This window comes from Orcinus orca, chromosome 6, assembly GCF_937001465.1.
Source record: "Orcinus orca chromosome 6, mOrcOrc1.1, whole genome shotgun sequence".
Taxonomy (NCBI): Eukaryota; Metazoa; Chordata; class Mammalia; order Artiodactyla; family Delphinidae; genus Orcinus; species Orcinus orca.
In genome coordinates, this window is record NC_064564.1 from 20,444,088 (window position 1) to 20,469,286 (window position 25,199).

The 25,199-nt window shown below is 39.0% G+C and overlaps 1 protein-coding gene across 7 annotated transcripts in view; it reads right to left on the reverse strand.

Annotated features, from left to right (window-relative positions):
• Positions 1 to 231: 231 nt before the first annotated feature.
• The window catches only part of PPP3CC (protein phosphatase 3 catalytic subunit gamma), a 98,034-nt gene continuing 73,066 nt past the window's right edge, over positions 232 to 25,199 (reverse strand). For 3 of the 7 annotated variants that reach the window (XM_033429701.2, XM_033429700.2, XM_004270647.4), the window contains exons 11-13: positions 15,888 to 15,969; positions 15,168 to 15,265; positions 232 to 7,023 (exon numbers count right to left, since the gene is read on the reverse strand). In XM_033429701.2, the coding sequence (XP_033285592.1) occupies positions 6,806 to 7,023; positions 15,168 to 15,265; positions 15,888 to 15,969 (398 nt within the window). In that variant the 3' untranslated portion in view covers positions 232 to 6,805. Of the gene's footprint in view, positions 7,024 to 8,126; positions 8,157 to 15,167; positions 15,266 to 15,887; positions 15,970 to 16,888; positions 16,916 to 25,199 lie in introns of all 7 variants that reach the window. The other 4 variants (XM_049711699.1, XM_049711701.1, XM_033429699.2 and 1 more) reach the window with 2 other exon arrangements.

Genomic DNA, 25,199 nt, shown 5'->3' on the forward strand with positions numbered 1-25,199 from the left:
AGAACCACCACCGCAGCCAGCAAAGCAGATTGAAAACTAGGGAGCTGAAGACGTGAAGAAAAGAGGTTCCTTTTATTGTGATGGGATTCCTTTCCTTGAGGGGAGAATTCCTTGGCATTGTCAGGGACCAGACCAGACATCAAACATCAGGCTTTCCCTTGACTTCCAGAATTACTGAATGGGTAAGAGCCAAATACAAGTGTGCTCCACAAGGAAATAAAGACACAGGGAGCCAATAAAGTTATCATTTAATTTCTTCTTTTTTTCAAGATGACTTCTAATGTACAGTAAGAAAGTTTTAACAAATTAATTTCTTGTTCACAAAAAAGACTTATGATTTCTGCCAATAAATAACATTTCCACCATTTGCCTTAACATAACTGAAACAAGAAAAAGCCAGTAACCTCTAAGCACAAGCAAATAATTCATCATTCAGAAAAGCCTTAAAAAATTTACACCACTAGCTAGTCTCATGTGTCTGACCCCCTCATTTAGGAAGCAAAACCAGGATCCTTTCTTGGAAAATGCCTGCTGACATTTCTGTTAGGAAACAGAGCTATTGGTCACAGTACACTGAGAAAGGAAAAGTGGGGCATTCATGATGGTATCTTCAAAAAGTTTCTTTGACAGACAAAACCCACATCTTTATTGCCACAAATCAAAATGTACAGTAGAGCTCCTTCTTATTACATGCACTTCACTTTAACATGAACACACACACACACACAAGTTATTTGGAGACAGCTATGTTAAGGGAGTGAAGGGAATTTGGGCAAGAACTTACAAGAAGGCAGCGTACGTGGCCCTCCTTTAGAGCTGCTCAGAGGGACGATCCACATCCACTCCTCACTTCTTGATCTTAAACCACCTCGGCTTGTCATGAGGGTGTAGAAGACGAGAAGATGCATAACCCTGTCTTGGACGAAGGTGTTATTTAGCAAGTCTTGCCAAGGTTGATGGGGCGTGAGGCCACGGCCTCCCGGGAGGGAATATAGTCTCCAGTATCATCTTTACCTTTGTGACTGCATAGATGAAGGCAGCTAACCCTGACCCCATTCACTTTGGCTGGCTAGACATAGGCAGGTCAGGTCACAAGTCTCAAAGTAATATAGGTTTCCTCTTTCACACTCTATCAGTGGCACAAAGCTCTACTGTGAATACAGTTCTCTGCTGGACTCAAGATAAGAGTAACAACCACGTTTTTCGACTACACAACTTGCTTGCTCTATGCGCGTCTGCCCTTTCTTATGGCTTTCCTTTGAGTGTTTGATCACAGCAGTGCTGAAGAGGGACTGTGGCATTACAATGCTTCGGAGGTGTCCTCCAGGTAATCCAAACCCTCCTCCAGCTATTGTTGGGCTCCCTAGACTGCCCTTTACTCTCTGCTATAGCAGATTTCAGAAAAGAAATGGACCTGGGTGCCAGACAAGGTGGTATCCATGTTTATAACCACAAGTGATTTAGGAAATTGGAGCCTCATTCCCACAACTGGGGCTCTGGGTTCACGCTCCCTCTGAAGTCTTTTCTCCCAGGGTAGGGAAAGCTGAATAATGCTTTGAAAAACACTTGGGTTCCACTGTTACTATAACAACTATAATAAATATCGGAGATTCTAGAATGATATCTCAACAAGTCTTTCTGGGTACGAAAGTAATTTTCAATACAAAAACTGGAGGAAAAAACCTGAAAATTAATACAAAGAAAAACTATGAATCAGTCAATCTGGTACAAGCTCTTCCTAAACCATTTTAACTAACTGGTCACCCAGATTGGTCAGGATGAACGTAACTCTCAAGAGCTTGAGTTTTGTATTTATAGATATGGTACAGTCAAAACTTCTGGAGATCAGCTACAATATTTACATAAAACAAGGGAGGGTAGAGGGAACAGATTTCAGCCTTACTTACTCCAAGAGGCTAGAGGGACTATTGAGTAATGACCATGAGCAGTAAGTCTGGCTGTATCTCATGTAGGCATGGTTTGCAATATTTTTCTTACAGAGAGCAGCTGCCTCAAACTTTGTTTTTTGTTTTGTTTTGTTTTTTAATCTTTTGGCCACACCCCAAGGCATGTGGGATCTTAGTTCCCCGACCAGGGATCGAACCCACGTCCCCTGTGTTGGAAGTGTGGAGTCTTAACCACTGGACCACCAGGGAAGTCCCAAACTTTGTGTTTTAAAATTACTCAGAAGAGGATCTAAGGGACAATGCCAAGGCCCCAAGTTATCCAATTTGAAGAAATCCCACCCTTGCTCCATAATGACATTAAATAATAATAATCTGTTTACAAAACAATTAAGAGCTTTCCTTTTCCTATTCTGAATAGTGTCACGAAGTCAGTTATCCTGTTATCAGGATAAGAAAGCAAATCTTTGCTATTGAGAAAAACTTGATTCATGGAACTGCAAATGTTCTGTAGGAACAGAAAAGGCAAGATAAATATAGATAAAAGGGTATGAAAAATACTGATATTCCTGGAGAGTCTCTGATTCTTCTATCCCTAGGCAAGAAGCCACATCATACCCATCCATAAGCCATTTTCACTTTGCTGGTCAATATCTAGTCAAAAAAGGCCAGCGAATCAGCAATGTCTGTACCCATAACCTAAGTGTTACCGAGGTTTTAAAGAAAACAGGCTGCTTTTGTTTTAGCATTCCGTCTCTCTCTCTCTCTCACACACACACACGCACACGCACATGCACACACACGCGGCTTATTCTTTTACTTTTTCTCTAACTATTCAGAACACAGAGATTAAAAAAAGATGTATGTTTTGAACTTGTATTAGATGAGTTCTAAAATTTTTATTAACAAGAACTGTCATCTGATCAATTTGTAACTTCATATGACGTGGATGTAAACAAAATTGGGAAAACTGGTCTTCGGGAAGTGCCATTTCTAAACTGGTATTTCAGAAAAGTTTACAAAGGAGCCCTCTGATGCGTCCCCCCAACCCCCATGAGAGAAGTTGAATAACGTCTCTGTGGACTTTAAAGTGAAGGAGAACAAGAGAAAAGTATTTTTAGTATCTTTAGAACATTCAAGGGGGAAGATTTAGTAAAAACAGAAGAGGCTTTGAAAACAGCAACACCACAGAGCGCTGACAGCAGTCAAAATGTTTGTTTGAAATGATGGCCCCAGTCAGACTATCAGGCCCCAGGCAGTTTTATGGCAAACTCAGGGCAGGCCACCAGCCATCTCGGGAGCTACTATTCAGATTAAAACATTAAAAAATATGTTAAAACCCTCCAATGAAGTCTAAAGGGAAGAACAAGTGCTGTTATATCAATATATTCCTAAGGTTCACGCCTTCTATTATTATTTACTTATTTTTACCTTTTAAAAAAATTTATCTATTTTAATTATTTATTTTTGGCTGCGTTGGGTCTTCGTTGCTGCGCACAGGCTTTCTCTAGTTGCAGCAAGCGGGGACAACTCTTCATTGCGGTGCGCGGGCTTCTCTCATTGTGGTGGCTTCTCTTGTTGCGGAGCACAGGCTCTAGGTGCGCAGGCTTCAGTCGTTGTGGCGCGTGGGCTCAGTAGTTGTGGCTCATGGGCTGTAGAGTGCAGGCTCGGTAGTTGTGGTGCACGGGCTTAGTTGCTCCGCGGCATGTGGGATCTTCCCGGACCAGGGCTCAAACGCGTGTCCCCTGCATTGGCAGGAGGATTCTTAACCACTGCGCCACCAGGGAAGCCCCGGTTTATGCCTTCTAAACTGTCTTGAATCACAGGTACAAATGCATATATAGGTGCACTGCCTGCTGGTCTGGCTTTAAGAAGCTACTTGTAGGACTTCCCTGGTGGTGCAGTGGATAAGAATCTGCCTGCCAATACAGGGGACACGTGTTTGAGCCCTGGTCCGGGAAGATCCCACATGACGTGGAGCAACTAAGCCCGTGAGCCACAACTACTGAGCCTGCGCTCTAGAGCCCGCGTGCCACAGCTACTGAGCCTGCGTGCCACAAATACTGAAGCCCGCGCACCTAGAGCCCGTGCTCCACCACAAGAGAAGCCACCGCAGTGAGAAGCCTGCGCACCGCAACGAAGAGTAGCCCCTGCTCACCGCAGCCAGAGAGAGCCCGCGCGCAGCAACCAAGACCCAATGCAGCCAAAATAAATAAATTAATTAAAAAAAAAAAAAAAGCTACTTATACCAGACAGACACACTCACCACACAACTTTCTAAAGTGCTGAAATACACACCCCAGCTTTCTACAGAACATAAGAAATGCCTTTACCTTTAGAATTCAACAGGATCTTCAAACCTAACTTCCTTCCAGAGCTGCTGCTACGCTCTTTTAAACCCCCTCCAATTTTCTTGAATCGTGACCACTTAACTCTCTACTCCGGCTGAACCTTCAACAGCTCAAAAGTTACCTGTAAAATACATCTTTTCACATGGCTCTGTCAAGGAAAATTGCTTTATCGCACTACTTCATTTTGGGAAGAAAATGAAGACCTTCCTAAGTAATTGTCTTTTTTTTTTTTTTCCTAATACTATTTTTTGCTTATAAGGATTTGTAGTAACTATTTCACTACTTGCCTGCTGATTGAAGTCCTTAAGATTGAAGCCCACGGTTTCTACCTGGGGACTGTGTGTGTATAACAATAGCCTCAATGGAAAAGAGAAAGGAATCAGGGACTCCCATCTATCAAACCTGTCCTGTGAACTGACTGTCACATTAGGTGAGATTTCCAAAACAGTGGCTCTTTCCCTATTGGGATTGGGGGAGGGAGGAGTATGAGGATATCCAGGTGATGAATTCCTCTTTGATTATAAAGAAATGATGATCAGTAAAGACAGCTACTGGAGACTCTTTCTCTCCTCTTTCAAAGATTTTACTCACAACCCAATAAGAGATCTTTTATCTCCTCCCCAATATCCTTCCTATCTTTTCTGTTAACAGAGCACTCTACACTACGCCACCAGATTCCAATCCCCAAAGTGCTTTGATCTCTGTCATAAACAAACTGGGAACTGTTAGCAAGGCATAGGAGAAAGAGATAGATGGGCTAAATCCTCATTCTTCTAATGAAATTATGTTTTGTTTTGAACCGTGCCACACGGCTTGTGGGATCCTAGTTCCCCGACCAGGGACTGAACCTGGGCCCTCAGCAGTGAAAGCCTAGAGTCCTAACCACTGGACTGCCAGGGAATTCCCTGAAATTATGTTTTTTGAAAAGAGGTTTCTGGTGTCCTTGAAGCTCCAAACATAAAGTACTACTGTCTGGGATACTTGCTTTAATGCTGGACTCCTATATCCCAAATGACATTAAGGAATTCCACAAATATGCACTTTGATGTAGTGTGGCCCAGACATGCACTTTCACTACAGGCTGACCAATGAGTATTATGACATGGCACCTGTCATCAGGCTAAACCAAAAATGGGAGCCTAAGGATCCCTGAAATTTCCTTCACTAGTTGGTTATGACTTGAAAAACTAAGGAAAGATTATTCAAACCTTGTATTTGATCACTTGTTTTTGTATTCCAAAATACGCTGACAGAGACCGACACACAGTTCAATATAATGAGTGCTGAAACATGGAGGAACATTCCAGTAATTGATAGACAGGAAATCCTCACTCATCCAATGCCCTTTAGCAAGACTTCCAGTTCACAGGGGGACCATTTTAACCTAGTCAGTTTCCATTACCCCGTTGGTTTCAAAAATGCTGACACAGCAAAACAGATGGACGACGGGGAGGATAGATGTGAGAGCTGATGCAGTAACACAGAAGGGCATAAACACTTCTTACCATCGAAGGCTCTACAGAGGGCATTTATATTTAGAAATGTCGCTTCCTTTGCAGATGGGGTAAATCACCTAGTGTTCAAAAATAAAAGCAAGGGCGCTTCCCTGGTGGCGCAGTGGTTGAGAGTCCGCCTGCCGATGCAGGGGACACGGGTTCGTGCCCCGGTCCGGGAAGATCCCACATGCCGCGGAGCGGCTGGGCCCATGAGCCATGGCCGCTGAGCCTGCGCGTCCGGAGCCTGTGCTCCGCAACGGAAGAGGCCACAGCAGTGAGAGGCCCGCGTACCGCAAAAAATTAAAAAAAAAAAAAAAAAAAAAAAGCAAAAGGATCTGGCAACAGTTAAGAAACCTCCAAAGTTCTAAGGGAAGTTTAAACCAATCATGCCCACGGTTAGATGAACAAATTTTAAGTAATTCTACGAAAATCCCTCATTATTTTTTATTTCGCCATACTAGAATACATTGAGTAATTGAGAGTCCAGAAGAAAGTAGGTTATCATGGAAAACATTTCCCTTGGCCCTTAAAATCACTGGGTTTGGGTTATTCACTTAGGAGTTCTACTATAATCAAGTTTTCCATAAGAAGAGAAGTTTTAGCCACTGAAATCTAAGAGATCTTCAATGGTACCCTGTAGAAAGGAAAAAAAAAAAAGAAAAGAAAAAACCCTTTTGTGTTTGAAAAATGATTAGTCTGAAATTAAAGATATTACCCTCCAAAAACAAGAGAAAAGGCTGGCTAGTTCAAGTCAGAAACCCAGGGTAGAGGTTTCCAAGGCCCTTTTATTAGGGGGAAGGTCCCCTTTATAGCACAAGACTTCACTATGTATCAGACAATCAGATCAGTTCCTAAAAATTAGGGGGGGGAAAAAAAGGAAAAACAAAACACATTCACTTTTTATGTATATATTAAACATAAATTAAAAGAATTTATAAAATGGTCACCTTTCTTACAGAGTAAATGCAGAGTGTATTATGAATGCACCTCCAGGTTTAAGTTGTTTCAGTTGTTTTTGTTTTGTTTTCCAATAATAAATAAATAAAATTGATTGTTAAGTCTTGGATCCACCTGTGCCACAGCAGGGCTCTGAGTCATTACTGGCTCTTCTCCCCTTGTCACTCCTGTGCGCAGCGTTTGGTTGGACTAATTTCACCGGCCCATCAAAGTACTGGCTATCTTTGCGGGGTGGCATCCGCTCATTAATTCGGTCCAGACCTCGGGCTTCTTCAAAACTCCGGATCCTGTGCTGAAGCGAAAACCCTCTGATGGCTACAGAAAAACAGGAAAGGGAGGAGCTCAATTAGACAGTAAAGCGACCAGCTTTAAGTTTCTTAGCATACAGCAACCTCCTAGAGAAAAACACAGAAGGGTGGCTGTGGAGCACATGTCTGGTGAAGGGATTGAGCAATATTTGATTTCAATTAGCCTGGTCTGAAGCTACTGCTTCCTTAAGGCCCAAAGGGCCACGGAAACTGTGAAAGTCATTTTCATAGCTCAATTAATCATAGCAGAAGTAGACCTGACAAAAAGCCCCAATACATTTGAAAGAGTCTCTTATGGGCCAGAAACGTGCTCAGTGAGAGAGAAAAAAAGGCAACACTAGAATAACAGAACAAGTTAAGCAGAGTAGCTGCTCTAACACAAACATCACATAGACCACACAAAAAAGTTTGTTTAGAAGGAAAGCTTTTTATCTTGCACAACCAGGAGCTGAATGTAAGTTAAAAGCCATCTAAAAAATAGTTCCTAGATATTTTCTTTCTGATTGAACTTTTGTATCACCAAGGAAAGGCATTCCCATTGTGAACCATCTTATCGAACAGAACAATTAAATTTATAACACAAGTATATCGATTCCAATGGTTTTCATCCTCAGAATTCATAGATAATTTGTTACTTAAAATTTGTTTTCATAGAAACAAAAATAATTTAGCTTGACTGACTTAGGGCAACCTCAAAAACAAATCAAACTAAATCCTATCTACTTTTGCCTCCACTTTTGATGTCATTTGGAATCATTAGATAAAGAGGCTGAGGGTTTGAATTTCTGATAATCAAATGGATGCCTCTTGGATAAGGAAGGGCTATGAGATTACACCATTTGAACCCCCATGACCAGTTGCTTAAGCTTCAGTCATTGCATTAAAACTGAGAGAGCCCAGAAAGGACTGCAGCTGTGGAGAAGATCATTTAAATTAATACAAATACAGGACACAAAGGAAATACTTTGTGAGCACACCTGGAGATATCTCTTCCTTTCCTCACTGTTACAGTTCTGGTGATGCAATAATAAAAGATTTCGAATGTTGACAAAGCTTTTAAAACCAGTAGACAGACACATGATCACATCTATCATAGGAATATGGCCATACCTTCCCGGGCCTCTACCGCTTCTACTGTGGCTGTAAGAGGCAGGAGCAGTGGCATGCAAAAATGAAGGCAGAAAAAGAGTGAGTAAACCAACAGCACTGCTGCCAGCACAGACATCCCAGCGTCCCACCTTTAAGCCTATTCCCATCCCTAATAAAAGTCGACTAGTTAGAGAAGCGACAGGATTACTGCGAAAAACTAAATTGGGGGGAAATATGAGGTGGGGAGAGTTTCTAAGATTGTTCACATTGTGAGTGGCACGAGAACCTTTTAGCTAATGTCATCCATAGCTAAGACAATGGGGTCAATCAAGCTGACTAGAAGAAACAAGAGTTACAACGTTTTCCTCATTTTAAATAGCCAGCTGCTAATCTACGTCTTAACATTCACATATCAAAATATGTCCAGTCAAATCATTTAATATTACAACTGTTCTTTAGTTTGTGATAGTTCAGATGATATTAGATCTGTAGCTGCTGTGTCCTATTTTAAAAAGTTATTTAAAACTATTTCTTAATGATTTCAAGCAACTTGTGTGGGGTCCAACTGTCCTTAATGAAAAGGAGTGGCCGTTGAATAACAGACTGGCATTTGGAAGGAGAGAAAAGTGGGTTATAAGTGAAGGGTTATTTCTTTTCCGGGGGTGGAGTACTAAGCTGGCAAAGGCATAAATCTATTCAATTCTGAATACAAATTCATGTACCATCTGGGAGGAGAGACACAGCAGAGGCTGACATTTCCAACCCACATGGCTTCCATTCGCTGTGCAAGACAGCAGGCCAATTACTAAGAAGGCCCTCTTCTCCCTCACTTTTGGAAAAGGAAGCTATTTAAGAATTAGTATCAACAGGTAAACTTTCTTGCATCTTCATTTTAAGACAGTAAAAGCGCTAATATATGAAAAGGTTACCAGTTGTAGCAAGAAAGATCTTATTAGGAGAACCCTGTTAGTTCCTCCAATACCAATTTTTTAAAAGAAGGCAGGGAAGAATAATGAACAGTAACAGTTTGCTGTTCCTGAGGCTTTTTATATCCATCAGAGAGGAGAAACTGGAAGAACTGAAAATTAACTTCCCAAGGCAATGGGGAAAATGGAAACTTGGAATCAACTTATCAACTGCTTACATTTGTCAACCATGTGTTGGCATGTGTTAAGGCAATGTCACACCCTCTCAAACCTCCTCACACAGAACAAATTTTCACAAGAAAACAATAATGCCTTCAAACAGTACATCACAAAAGCAACTGTTAAGAAGTGGGAGAACAAGGCTTTACCTGAAATTGTATACACAGTGTTGGTTAATTAGAATTTAAAAGCTATGTGTGTGGCAAAATGTGTCCTAGTATCACATTGTTTTGGGTCCTCCTAGAATTGCTTTTTGCATTGGGTATTAAGATAGCCTGCACTGAAGTATATTCCTTACAAGAAACAGTCGTATAAAACTGAGAAACTCTTTTTTCTTTTCCTTTACTGAAATATACTTTTCTTTACTGAATGAGATTTCTTTACTGAAACATAATTCACATAACCATAAAATTCACTTGTTCAAAGTGATAGTTCAATGATTTTAAGAGTTGTGCAGCCATTACCACAATCTATGGTTAGAATATTTTCATCACCTCCTAAAACCCCATTTCCCTCCCTCATCCCTTTCCCTAACTTTACAGTCAACCACTAAAGTACTTTCCGTCTCTACAGATTTGCCTGTTCTGGACATTTCGCATAAGTGGAATCATATAATATGTGGTTTTAGTGATTGGCTTCTTTCACTTAGCATAATGTTTTCAAGGTTCATTCATGTTGAGGATTGTATCAGTACATAATTCCTTTTTATGACTGAATAGTATTCCACTGTATGAATACACCACATTTTGTTTATCCATTCATCAGGTGATAGACATTTGTGTTGTTTCCACTTATTGGCTATTACAGAGCATGTTACTATGAACATTTGTGTACAAGTTTTTGTGTGGCTATGTTTTCATTTCTCTGGGTATGTAACTAGGAGTGTAACTGCTGGGTCATATGATTAACGGTATGTTTAATCATCTAAGAAACTGCCAGATTGGTTTCCAATGTGCTGCTCCATTTTAAATCCCCACCAGCAGTGTATGAGGGTCCTACTTTCTCTCCATTCTCACCAACACTTGTTTCTATCTGCCTTTTTGATTACATCTATCCAGTGGGCTTAAAGTGGTATCTCATTGTGGTTAAATGTCTAATGATGTGGAACATCTTTTCACATGCTTATTGGCCATTTGTATGTCTTCTTTGGAAAAATGTCTATTCAATTTTTTACCCATTTTAATTGGGTTATTTGCCTTTTTATTATTCAGTTACAAGAATTCTTTACAGTTTCTAGATACTAGTCTCTTATCAGATATATGCTTTGTAAATATTTTCACCCATGCTGTGGGTTGTGTTTTCACTTTCTTGATGGTTCCATTTTCAGCACAAAACTTTAAAACTTTTGATGGAGTCCAATTTATAACTGACCTGTTTTTTATCTTATGGTCTTTCCTCTTTATTTTGGCTACTAGGAAGCTTGGAGTCAAATTTGTGACTGACTACTGGCTTTCACTGGTTTGTTTTCCTTTGTGCTCCAATTTCCAAGCATATTTATTTCCCTTCACTGTGTTGGATGTATACTGTAGCTTACTCTAATCCCCCTTGGAACAAGGTGGGGTATAAATGAATGTAGGCTATAAGGCCATATAGGATGGGATATTGTTGGTTGAAGGCTCTCCAAGTAAAGTTACATGAACAATAAAAGATCTTTTTCAGCTAACGCTCCAGTTTGCCAGTGAACCTGTGGAACTGAGACTCTGATGAGAAAATGACAAATAAACTCAGTTCTTGTCAATCAATAAGAGAGAATAAGAAGCTCTACTGGCTGCAACTTTAGTTTTGTTCTTACACATTCCTGAGATTTCTATCAATTTTGGAGTACCAATAAACAATCCTATAGTGATTAAAACACTCATATTCAAATCAGGAATGAAGAGAAACTGCATATATTTGGGACTGAGAACAAAAGATAGACCAAGGATTATAAACAACAAATCTCCAAATAACACATCCATAAAATTCTCTTTGCTACTTAACCCAGATTTGCAGATTTACTCTTTCAAATCAAGGTCTAGAAAAATTTCATTCAGATTAAAACAACAACTCTGTGGATCAGCAAATTTCCAAAACTTTTCAAGAAAGGAGGTATAGGATGTTCCTTTTTTTCTTTACCCGTATTACTACCCATTAACTCTAAAATGCTTTGTCAGAGCTGCTCTCAGAATATTTCACATGACTAATAAGCAGAGCAATGACAGAAAAGTATTTTGCTTACAAGAAACTGTGCATCTGAGAGGGAAAATTCAGTCTGAAACAGTTTACTGATTCTTCCTATGAAACTACAGAACTTAAGAAAATTAATTTTATACTTGCAAGGAGAAAATGTTCACTCTTCCTTATAAATAACTAAACTCTAATATTTCAGTATTCAATTTGAAAGAGAAGGAGGAAATCAATCCTATAAAAAGAAGAGGGGGATGGGCTTCCCTGGTGGCGCAGTGGTTGAGAGTCCGCCTGCCGATGCAGGGGACACGGGTTCGTGCCCCGGTCCGGGAAGATCCCACATGCCGTGGAGCGGCTAGGCCCATGAGCCATGGCCGCTGAGCCTGTGCGTCCGGAGCCTGTGCTCTGCGATGGGAGAGGCCACAACAGTGAGAGGCCCGCATACCACAAAAAAAAAAAAAAAAAAAAGAAGAGGGGGAAAGGGGGCTGTTCCTATTAATCAATGCCCTGGAATGTTCACAAAATGCAAAGAATTCCTATAAGAGGCAGGGTGACAAGGAAAAGAAAAACTTAAGTAGAAGCAATTCAAAAAACAAGGGGGGCAAAAAAGCACTGAAACTCTACTTTAAGTTGTTGATGCTTCAACTCCAGTTTTCTTGCCTAGAATTAGTCATCCAATGACTTGATCTCACGTTTCTTCCCCTTGCTTGACCAGATCTGTTTATTCTGACAAATATCAACCTTATCATTCCTGGGTTCCATAAAGTCCTCTCCTTAAAGTCAACGCCCACGTAATTTTCAGAACTGACACTCTGGTTGAAGCGGTGACTGAGGCACTGTTGTAGGATATGGTTTGCAGGCAAAGAGGCAAACTCCCTTTCTGACTGAGAAACTCTAACCCCCCAAAATTAAGGTATAAAACACACAAGTGAGGCATATGATGTGCATAAATCTGAAGTGTACTCATTAATACATTTTTATATATGCATGCACTTGTGTAACTACCACCTAGGTAGTGATATAGAACATTCCCACTACTCCAGAAGTCCCCTGGGCTCCTTCTGGGTCCATATGCTCCCACCAGAGGACGTGCCATTCTGACTTCTTTTACCATTGATGAGCCTGCCAGTTCCTTTTTTGTTGTTGTTGCTTGTGTTTCTGAGAACAGAAAGCACAAATACCTATCGAGTGTTAAACTTCAGTGCCTGGGACACGGTGAAGCTCTTTTTAAAAAGTAATTATTTATTTATTTTTGGCTGCTCTGGGTCTTCGTTGCGGTGCGTGGGCTTTCTCTAATTGGAGCAAGCGGGGGCTACTCTTCGTTGCAGTGCGCAAGCTTCTCATTGCGGTGGATTGTCTTGTTGCAGAGCACGGGCTCTAGGCGCGCGGGCTTCAGTAGTTGCAGCATGCGGGTTCAGCAGCTGTGGCTCGCGGGCTTAGCTGCCATGGCATGGGGGATCTTCCTAGACCAGGGCTCGAAACCATGTCCCCTGCATTGACAGGCGGATCTTTAACCACTGTGCCACCAGGAAGTCCCAGTTCTTTTTTTTTTTTTGAAAACAGAAAAATAATTTATTCCAAAAGATAGCAGAAATAAATTCATCCTAAAAATATACTTTGGCATAATTCTGGTGGGACAGATCTTCCCTCTGAACATGTTCTCCTATTGACCGCCCCACTGGAGTCTTCCTGTCTTGTAACAGCTCTTAAACACTTTGCTGATTCCCATGTAGTGAACAGGCAGGAGCCACCTTCAAATCCACAGGTTCCAAAGAGAGAGTCATATATTTCTCAGAAAAACAGCATTTTCTATCTCAGAGGAGTGCACAGACATTTTATGGAGCCTGCACAGTTTAAGTAGGTACATAATTCATCAAAGTGTAAAAAAGGTGATGGGAAAAAAAATACTGCATTGTAGAATAAGATGTTCAAATGTGCTGTGAATGTTTAAGGAAGCTGATGGCCAAAATAGGCAAGTCAAGGAAGGTGGTCTAGGTATGGAGCTGATTTAACATCTCTTCATGACTAGAGATAACAGCAAACTGAACAGGTCACCAACAAGGTGATGATAACTCCCAGTTGGGACCCTCAGGGATGAACCAGGGCTCCAAGAAGCTGACGAAGCCCCAGAACACGCTCATCATGATGAGAGGCACCGTGAGGCCCATATACGCCACGGTTGCTTCCCCGCCGCCTCACTTTGATCCCACCCAGAAATGTTAGTCTGCTTGTTCTTGCACATCATATAAATCAGACAGTCTGTGCTCTTTTCAGTGTAGCTTTTTTAGTTTACCATGATGTCTGTGAGATTCAACCACGTTTTGCATGTATTCATAATGTTATTTTTTATTGCTGAGTAAATTCCACTGTATAAATATAACACAATTTATCTATTCTACTATTGATGGACATTTGGTTGTTTCCCATTTTGGACTATTATGAGTAAAGCTAAGGTGAGCATTCTTATGCACATCCTTCGGTGGACATATGCACTAATTTCTCTTCTATAGAAACCAGGCATGGGGGCTTCCCTGGTGGCGCAGTGTTAAGAATCTGTCTGCCAATGCAGGGGACATAGGCTCGAGCCCTGGTCCGGGAAGATCCCACATGCCACGGAGCAACTGGGCCTGTGAGCCACAACTACTGAGCCCGCGTGCCTAGAGCCCGTGCTTCACAACAAGAGAAGCCACTGCAATGAGAAGCCCGTGCACCGGAAGGAAGAGTAGCCCCTGCTCACCGCAACTAGAGAAAGCCCGCGTGCAGCAACAAAGACCCAATGCAGCCAAAATAAAATAAAATAAACAAAAAAAAAACAGGCATGGATTTGCTGGGTTGTAGGGTAGACATATGTTTTGCTTTATTGCCCAACAGTTTTCCAAAGTGGTTGAACCAATTTACAAACCCACTAGCAATGTGTCTAGTTTTAGTTCTCCACAAACTCATCAACACTTGGTATTGTCACACTTACAAACTTTAGCCATTCTAGAGAATATGTAGTGGTATCTCACTGTGGTTTTATATCCATTTCCCAGATGTGTAACTATTTTAAGCACCTTTTCATATGCTTTTTGGCCATTTTAATACCCTCTTTTGTGACGTGTCTGTTAAAATCTTTTGACCATGAAAAAAATTTGGTTGTTTTGTGTTTTTCTTATTGAGTTGTACTTTTTTTTTTTGCCATGGGGTGCGGCATGAGGGATCTTAGCTCCCTGACCAAGGATCAAACCCATGCCCCTTGTGATGGAAGCATGGAGTCTTAACCACTGGACCACCAGGAAGTCCCTGAGTTGTAGTTCTTTATAGAACTACAGACTTTATAGAACTGTAGACTCTGAATATAAGTCCTTAGTCAGACATATGTACTGCAAAAATCTTCTCCCAGTTTATGGTTTGTCTTTTTCCTTTCTTAATCATGAATTTCTGTGAATACACATTCTTAATTTTCATGAAAGTCATTTATTCAATTTTTCTTTTAAGGTTAGTATTTTTTGTGTCATATTTAAGCACTCTTTATCTACCCCAGTGCCTAGTTTCCATACCTTCTTCTGGGAGTTTTACTGTTTTAGATTTTACATTTAAGTTATAATTCATTTTGATTTAGTTTTTGTGTATGGAGATCCATTTTCCCCCAGAGATAGATATCCAATTGCTTTAGTACCATTTATTGGAAGAAGTCCTAAGTTTCAATTTGACATTGACTGCTAGGTAACGGGAGCACACCTTCCATGAAAGGAGCATTTCTCATACTCACCTGTCTCAATAGTCTGCTTTCCTCCTGAGAGTACACCCAAAGGGAGTGTACCTGTAGGAGTCAGGCCCTTGAGAGTCAGCACACTCTCACTCTCTTCCCTGCAAAGGAAGATCAAAGCCCAGGGTTAATGCTAGGGTCTCTACCTCTCAGTACCTACAAAGATACTTGAAAGAAGTTAAGAAAAGATGTGCAGAGATGGAAGATAGCTTCTCCTTCTCCCTACCCCTTCCCTGACCCAAAGAAAGGGATGTTTTCTGTAAATATTCCAATTAACAACAATTAGCCAGGTCTTGTTTTCAATTAAAGCCATTTAATAATCAGGTGCTGTTCTAACGTTTTCCATATATTACCCCATATAATCCTCCAAAGAACCTTGTAAGGCAGATCTGCTATTATCACTCTTTTACAGACCAGGAAAATGAGGCACAAGATCACACAGCTGAGAAGATGCAGAGCCAGGATCTGAACACAGGCAATCTGGCTCCAGAAGCCACACTAAATCACTGCACTCACTGCACTGCATCTAAGCTCATACCAAATAAATGTTTGCCAGGCATTTCTAGGCACTTTAACATGTAGGTCTGATTCAGATTGTACTCAACCCAAAGACCAACAGTTCTAATACCAAACTCCAATTCTAAAAAAACTGTTCTGAAATCAACTTCTAAATTACTCTCAAAATGCTTTTATCCCACAGTGTAATGACAGAGTTATCCTTACCGAAGAATTGAAAAGACCCGTGCCATCTTCCCAATGGCTCTGATTTTATTCTTGATGATCTCCTTTCGAACTGTAGTGCCTCCTTAGAGAATACAAAGAATAAGTGAGTTAAAGGAATATGTTAACAGGTTAGTTTTAAAAAATGCAGGATGAAGCGTCTTTCTAAGTTAAATTGTTTTTAAAAAAGAAATCAAGGCCTAAGTTTGTTTAAACAAACCAAAGTCCCAGGAAGTTGTAAGGAGCAAGAGAAAAAAAAAATAACCCAGAAGAGAGAAAAAAAAAAGATGATGTAAAAAATGGAGGGGCCACAGAAAAGACAGACTGAGTGGATCTATGAGGTAGGAACTTATTTGTGGTTCTGGAATGTAAAACACAGGGAAGAATGAAATACACACATATAAACAAAGACAGTTGCTACAGCAAAGATCTCTTTTGAGAATGCTGTGGGCCACCTCAGGATGCAGGGTTTGGCCTGCCAAATGGCAAGTGATGACTTGAGCAGTTGTCTTCTGCATGTAAACACAACACACAGCTAGCTCTCCTGAACTTACTGAGAGCTGCTTTCATTTTACAATCCTCACTTACTCACAAACTGGTGAGTTATTTCCTACCATAGACAACTGTGCAGTGTAAATTATGATGATGGGTAAGGTATTTTATAAAGCAACATCAAAAAAGTTAACGTTAAGACTTTATGGCCTTTTCTCATCCAAGATTTAGGAAACAGCTCACACATGAGAAGCCAATGTCCAGGCATGCATCAGGTGACCGCATTCAAACGTCAGAAACTAAGAAATGTGGCCTCTCCTTCCTCGCCCCCCAGTTCTAAATATCCTGCAGGATCATACAGCAGGGTTCAGAGAAAACATATACATTGAAACAGAAAGGGAGGATGGAGGGCCTGTCTGAAATTATTCAACTACAACTAAAAAAGTCTAATTAATAGATTGTGGTGGGACAGACAGCGAGTAGTAAGCTCATAGCACATTTTGGTCAGATACCTTTCTGATAGCTTGAAATGTAGTGATCTTCAGGGAGAAGAGACACCAAGAAACAAGGAGATGAAAATAGAAATATGGGAAGAGAAATTTAAGTTTGCATGGAAGAGAGAAAAGAAAAAATCAAAGCGAAATGCAATGAGAGAAGCAGGCTTTTATCTTTATCAGCTCAGAAGAGACATCCTTGGTATCATGATAGAATATTAGATTACAGATTTCTTGCCAGGAGTGTTTCTATTTCTTAAAAGTTTTACATTAATTCACATCTATTATTTTCCAACATGGTCTATCCCCATAGATCATGAAAATAAAATTAGACAAAGAAAAAGATACTATTTGTGGAACAAATAATGCTGAAAACAATGAATAAAAACAAAGGACAGAATGAACAGCTTACAAATCTCTTAATAAGAGCAACATGTTTTTATATAATGGATTCAATATATTCTCATATCTTTCTAGAGATATTACAGTTTTTCCATTTTTAAGTTTTATATTTTCTTCAGAATCTCCAGTTCATTTGAGTTGTTTTTGCTGTTTTTGTTGTTGTCTCTCTTAGAGACTTTCCCGAAGAGTCCTATAATCCTTGGTGCCTGCTCATCATTAAGAATGAGGGACTAGAAAGCTTTCAGAGTTGGTAGGTGGGCTGCTGACTTGGAGCTTTACATACACAGAATGACCAGGGTGGGTCTTTGTTAGGGAATTCTCTGTATCAGTACTGAGATTGCATATGGTCACGGAATTCACCTGTTTTTGGCAAAGTATCGATGCCCTCAGTTGTATCCTGGTCCAGAAATTCTTTGCTTTACGCTTTTTAGAGGTTAGCCTCCAGTCTTGGAGAAGAGGCAGCTAGGACCTCAGCTGCCTTTCAAACAGCTTTTACCTACTTATTTTAGCTCAGCCCCCATCTCCCTCTTCCCCTCAACTCAAGGTCCCCAATTCTAGCAACTGGTGTAGGCTACCAATTCCTTTGCTTTTTGAGGATTCTGTACTGGAACTCTGTATTCCCCATTACTAAACTGGTCTTTAGCTTTCTTGAATCAGCCAAGTCAGTAATACTAATTCATTTGTTTTCCAGCTTCCAAAATCCCTACAGAAATCTCCACATTTTTGTAGGCTTATAAATTTGTAAAAATCTCTTTTATTGTGAAGTATGATAAACATACAGAAAAGTACACAAAACAAATGTATAACTCAATGATTTATTAAAAGCAAGTGGCCATATAACCAGTCAGGACAATTCCCCAGATTCCCCACCTTGGGCCCTTCCTAATAATTAGAGTCTCCCTCTTCCCAAAGAAAATCATTCTCTTGACTTCTATTGAAATCACTTTCTTGCTCTTCTTTATAGTTTTATCATTTAAGCATGTATCCACAAGTACAAGTTTTAATTTTTTTTTAATTTTATGTAATTGGAACAATCAAGTAATGTATTTTTGTGTCTGGCTTCTTTTGCTCAACATTATGTTTGTAAGACGCATCCATGTTTTCCCTGTTCCTGTAGTTCACTGTCATTATTGTATACAATTCCACTATATGAATATGCCACAACTTATTTATCCTTTCTTCTGTCAGTGGTCATTTGGACTGATTCCAATTTTTGGCTATGTTGAATTCAGCTGCTGTGAATATTCCAGTGCATTTCTCTTTGCTGCACATATTTCTCTTAAGTACATTCCTATAATTAGAATGCTCAGTTATAGGGTATGTATATGTTCAATTCTGGATAACAGTTTAGCATTATCTACTAAAGTGGATGTACCAATTTACACTTCAGTATATGAGCATTCCTGTTGCTACACATTCTGGCCAACACTTGATGTTATTCATCTTCATTTTTAGCCAATTTGGTAGGTGTGTAGAATCATCCATTGTGGTTTTAATTTGCATTTTCATGATGACTAATGTGGTTGGATAACTTTTCATATTTTTACTGGCCATTTGGATACCCTCATTTGTGAAGTGCTCATTCAAGTCTCATCTCACTGATCTGTAGTTCTTTATATATTCTGCATGAGTCACTTTTTGGTTGTGTAGCAAATATCCTCTCCCACTCTGTAGCTTGTCTTTTCACACTCTTTTTTTAAATTTTAATTTAATTTTATTTATTTTTTTCCACCCTGCTGCATGCAGGATCTTAGTCTCCTGACCAGGGATCGAACCCATGCCCCCTGCAGTGGAAGCACAGAGTCTTAACCACTGGACTGCCAGGGAAGTCCCTTCACACTCTTTAAATAGAGTCTTTTGATAAATACAAGTTCTAATTATTATTATTTTTTTTTTTTTGCGGTACGCAGGCCTCTCACTGTTGTGGCCTCTCCCGTTGCGGAGCATAGGCACCGAACGCGCAGGCTCAGCGGCCATGGCTCATGGGCCCAGCCGCTCCACGGCATGTGGCATCTTCCCGGACCGGGGCATAAACCCGTGTCCCCTTCATCTGCAGGCGGACTCTCAACCACTGCGCCACCAGGGAAGCCCCATTGGTTATTTCTGTCTTATCTTTTTTACTTCATAAGTCTTGCCATGGATTTATCAATTTTATTAGTCTCTTGAAAAGAGTACATTCTGGTTTTACTGTTCCTCTATACTATATCTTATTTATTTATTTATTTATTTATTTTGGGGGGCTACACCGCACAGCTTGTGGGATCTTAGTTCCCTGACCAGGGATCAAACCTGGGCCCTCAGCTGTGAAAGTGTGGAGTCCTAACCACTGGACCACCAGGGAATTCCCTATATTATATTTTATTTTCTGTTTTCTTATGCTGCTCTTAATTTTTTGTTTCATTCCACCTCCTTTCTTTAGGTTTAATGTGCTATCCATTTTTTTCCCTTAACTTCCTTAGATGTTGATTTTTCACCTTTCTTCTTTTCCAATTTATGCATTTAAGGCTATAAATTTTCCTCTATGCATGGCTTTAGATGCATCCCTCAAGTTTTGTTGTTCTATGTTTTTCTTTCAATTTATATCATTTTGTATTTAAGCACTGATTTTACAAAATGTGGTATAAAGGTGAACTAAATTTACAACTTACTTTGTTCATGTAAATTGCCTTCAAAATACATTGCAGCTAAGATGTGTATAAAATTTGACATACATTTGGAAGAAATCACACAGAAACAGTTGCTTTTTCAACAAACTTGGCTAATTTCACATCCCTTTTGGTCAGTCCCCCACGGACATGTGAGGTGAGGGGCATATGGACCTTGTACACACTGAACCATTCTGATGATGATTCATCTTCTCTGCTTGTAGGGTAATTTGAGACATAAAGCCAGATGCCTGATTACAATATTTGAAAGAGAACTCCTTGTAGACGGCACCTCTCTCACTTAATTCTGACCATCCTGCTGCTTTAAGGTCAACTTGGTTCCTCTCCTCTGCTGTCAACCAGTGAACATCTGCTGAGGTTCTGGTTCCAGCCCCAAACCCAGGCCTGCCTGGTGCACTGCCTGCCCTCAAGTTTTAATATGTACTGCTTTTTATTTTCATTCAGTTCAAAATATTTTGAAATTTTAATTGTGATATATGACCCATGGGTAATTCATTTCATTTCATTTTATTTTATTTTAATTTTTGGCTGCTCCATGTGGCATGCAGGATCTTAGTTCCCCGACCAGGGATTGAACCCACATCCTCAGCAGCGAAAGCGCGAAGTCCTAACTACTGGGCCGCCAGGGAATTCCCCATGTTATTTTTGTTTTAGCATTTATTTCATGTAATATTAATCTATCTACAACAGCTTTTCTTTGGTTAGTATTTGGACTATATATTTATTCTCCTTTTACTTTCAAATTTTCTGTATCTTTATGTTTTAGATGTCTCTTATAAACCATCATAAAATGTTTTTTAAAAAATCTTACCTGACAATTTGTCTTTTATTCATTTACATTTAATGAAGTTGCTGATAAATTTATCAACATAATTTATTCTATTTGTCCTAGTGTTATAGGTACCTTCCCTCCTTTCTTGCCTTCTAGGTTATTTTTTTTATCATGCCATTTTTTCTATAACTTAAAGGGTACATACTTTTTAAAAAGCCCTCCTTTCTTTTTTTTTTTTTTTGCGGTACACGGGCCTCTCACTGTTGTGGCCTCTCTCATTGCAGAGCACAGGCTCCAGACGCGCAGGCTCAGCGGCCATGGCTCACGGGCCCAGCCGCTCTGTGGCATGTGGGATATTCCCAGACCGGGGCACGAACCCGTGTCCCCTGCTTCAGCAGGTGGACTCTCAACCACTGCGCCACCAGGGAAGCCCAGCCCTCCTTTCTTGAAAATTACTCTTACACCATGCATCTCTTACTTATCAAAGTATAATGTTAACAGGTACTTTTCTCCTCTCCCCAGATAATATAGCGTCCTCACACACTTTAACTCTATCCCACTGCCGACTATTATGGTCATATATTTTAATTGTCTTTTAAATCCAACAAAAATTATTATTGTTTAATAAGGTCTAAATTCACTTGATTTACCCACATATTTTCTACTATTTGTACTCTTTATTTCTTCCTGACTCTCCAAGCTTCCGTCTGGTATTTTCCTTCTGTTTGAATAATATTCTTCAGAATTTCATTTAGTGTGGGTCTCCTGGTAATTCTCTTAGTACCTTTTTTAAAGGGAAGAATAGCTGAAAAATGCTTATTTCTTCTTCATTTTTGAAGGGTATTTCTGCTAGGTATAGAATTCTAGATGTACCAATTATTATCTTTCAGTACTTTGAATATGTCATTCCATGGTTTCCTGCTTCCATTGTTTCCACTGAGAATCTACTGTCAGTTTAATTGTTCTCTTTTGAAAGTAATCGATTTTTTTTTTCCTGGCTGCTTTAAGATTTTTTTCTTTGTCTTTCACCTGAAGCACTTTTACTATGATGTGCTTAGATATTGTTTTCTTTGTATTCATTCTGCTTTGGTTTGGGGGACTTCTTCAATCTGTGGCTTAACTTGTCAGTTTTAGAAAAATTTCAATCCATTATCTCTTCAAATACTGGTTCTACCCCATTCTCTCTCTCTTCTCTAGGATTCCAAACACACAGGTGATACCTATTCACTGTATCCTCCATGTCTCTTATACTTTTTGGGGTATTTTATTTTTTCTCTTTGTGATTTATTCCAGGTTGTTTCTTCTTATATTCTAGTTCATTTATTCTTTGTTTAGCTTTATTGAATCTGCTGTTAATTCATCTGCTGTGTTTTTTATTTTTCATTCCTAGAACTTTCTTTTTGTGCTTTATCAACTCTGCTACATCCCTTCTTATAATTCACAGTTCTCTGCCAAAATTTTTAATCTAGTCTTTTATGTTCTTGAATAGTTAGCATTGTTTTATTTTTTAGAATAGTTATTTTAAAGTTTGGTCTGATAAAGCCAGTGTCTGGAGAACCTGAGGGTCTGTTTTTATTTTTTGCTCTTTCTGCTGGTTCTCATTCATTTTGTTATGTCTCCTCATATGCCTAGTTATTTTTGGTTGTGAGCCATGTATTATATTTGAAAGACAGTTTGCAGTAGTTTAAAGTTCTACATAATGCTACCTTCGTCTAAAGAGGTTTGCTTTTGCCAGATGCTTGGGACTACCCTATTTAAATTTCAGAGACTGAAGTGACTTGAAGACAGGCTGTAGTCCCTTCCAGGGCATTCTATTTCCAGTTCACCCTTACTCTTACATAGATGCAACCTTTGGGGGTCCCAAACCAATGAGCAGAAGCTTACCAGCACTCAATTCATCTTTGGCAAGTCATGAACCCCAACTTTTTCTAGCTTCTATCAAGAGGGCTGGTCAACCTCTCAGCCCCCTCTTTTGATATTCATGAATGCCTTTAGGAGAAAATTGGTCCCATACGTAACCAAATGTCTTACCTCTCTGGATTTATGCCTTTCTCCAGATCTCTACTTGGTAATTCTTTATTACTTTCTTAGTTTTCTGAATGCCTTTGAAGCAACTTTTTAAAATATTTTGTCTACCTTTTCTAGTTGTCTTAAGAGTCAGGATTGCTTTAAACTATCTGTCTGGCATTACTAAAGTGAAAATCCTTAGTTTATATCACTTAGATAAAACCAAAATTGTACTGTAGTTTTAGTGTGGTTTCAGGAAGGAATGGAATTAGAAGTGTGTTCAATTCACCAGCGTTACCTAAAGGTTATTCTTCATTTCCTTTCAGAAAAAAAGTTTTAAAATCCTGTATCAGTTTATACCCACATACCTTGTAAAAAATGGGAATAAGAGGATTCTATCCATTTACTTTTGTACTTAACATCTAATACACTTTCCATATCAGCACCAACAGCTCTACTCCATTCTTTTATTTTTTTAATAGTTGTACTTCATACCACAAATATTTACCTACTATGCTCATTGCACTATACTTGGCTTTAAGGTGATAATGGTAAGCAAGAACGAATTTTGTCCCAGCACTCAGGGAATTTACTGTTGAGTGACTTAACAGTATTAAGTCACTTATTAAATACATTAATGTATTAATCTTGTAACAGTATAAATAAATGTAAAATCGCAACTCTATCAAATGCTAAGAAGTTAGCACCATTGATATGAGAGCATGACAGGGGTGTTGGATCTAGTCAGGGAGATCAGAAATATCTTCCATGACGAAGTAACAATAAGCTGAATAGGAACTAACTAGAAGAGAAGGGGAGAAGAAAGGAAGCTTACAGAAGAGAAATAATATTCCATGTGGAAAATCTATCATATGGATATATCGTGATTGATTTACCCAGCTCTCCACTGAGGGATATTTAGATTGTTTGACTCTTTTGCTACTACAGATGATACTTCAATAAATATATCCATATATAACTTTGGGCATAATTTAGTAAGCATGTCCTTATGATAATCAAGGATACATACACACAATAGAGTTAATACATACAATAGAGTTCACAATAATTTCCATTTCCACTTAGATTTAAATATAAAATTTACTAGATGTATTTCTTACATATTTCATCCTTTCCTAACTTAAATTCTTTGTTTTAATTTTCACTTGGCTGCACTATTTTCTCAAGACCTGGTTCCCTGCAGTGATCTCCTATCCCATTCATAAAGGTAAACACAAGCTATGCTCCATCTGCTCTGCACCTTCAATGTGGAATCTGAAGCATAAGTATGTATAGGACTCTCATCTATATTCTCAAAGTAAGCTAGGCTTTCTCCACTATGTACATAGCTCATCCTAACAGTTGAGTGAATCACCTTAGCATAAGCTTGGGGAGAATGAGACGGTCAGAGGTTTGTGCTAAGGTGCTACCATCTCTCCAGAATCTTCTGCATTCTCAGATAAGTTAGGATCTATCTTTAAAATCAAACCTTCTGAAACATATTAGGGAAAAAATACTTGGCTATGTATACAACAAAATGTAACTATATAAATATCGCTCACAGGCCAATAAGAAGAAAAACAAACAAACATGCACATAACAGTAGAAAAGTGGGCAAAATAAATGAATTGACAACTCATAAAAAGAAATAAAGGTGGTAAATAAATACAAGAAAAAAACTTCATTAGTCATCATAAAAATAAATATTTAAGTTAAAAAAAACAGCAGACTACAAAAATTATAATAAATAGTATTGGAGAGAACACTGTGAACTATGTATCACATACACAAAATGTAAACTGTTATAGCTTTTCTAGGTCATCTGTATCCAATTTAAAACTGTTAAGTACTAATTGACACAAATTTTCAATTTCTAGAAATTTATCCTATGGAAATAATCAAGAAAGTGTTAATTTTCATTTCCTAGTATTGTTTTCCTTTCTTTCATACCACATATCAATATTTGACTCATATGCATTGTTTGTTTGTTTTCCCACCACCAGAATATAAGCTTTTTGAGAGCTTAGGACCTATACAATTGCTGGCACATATAAGGCGTATAATAAACATTGGTTGTTCAACAGAACAGGTAAAGATTTATCTATAAAAATTTTCAAAACTGTGGGGTTTTAAAAGAAAATTTGGAAAAAATCTAATATCCAACAGCAGGGGATTGGATAAAACAAAGAATGACTGACATGGATAACTACGTAACCATTAAAAAGTAGTCTACAAAAAACCCAGGAAATGTTTGTGAAACTATCACATGACTTCATTTTTGTTTAAAAGAAAAAAGAGGAAAAAAAGACACTAATACAGTATTTATATCAAGATGTTAACAGTGGATATCTATGAGATGGTAGGATTATGGGTGACTTTTTTTTCTTATTTATGGTTTCCTGTATTTTTCAAATTTTATTTTTTCTACAATGAGCAGAATTCTTTTTTTAATTAGACAAAGAAAATTATTCACAACAAACTA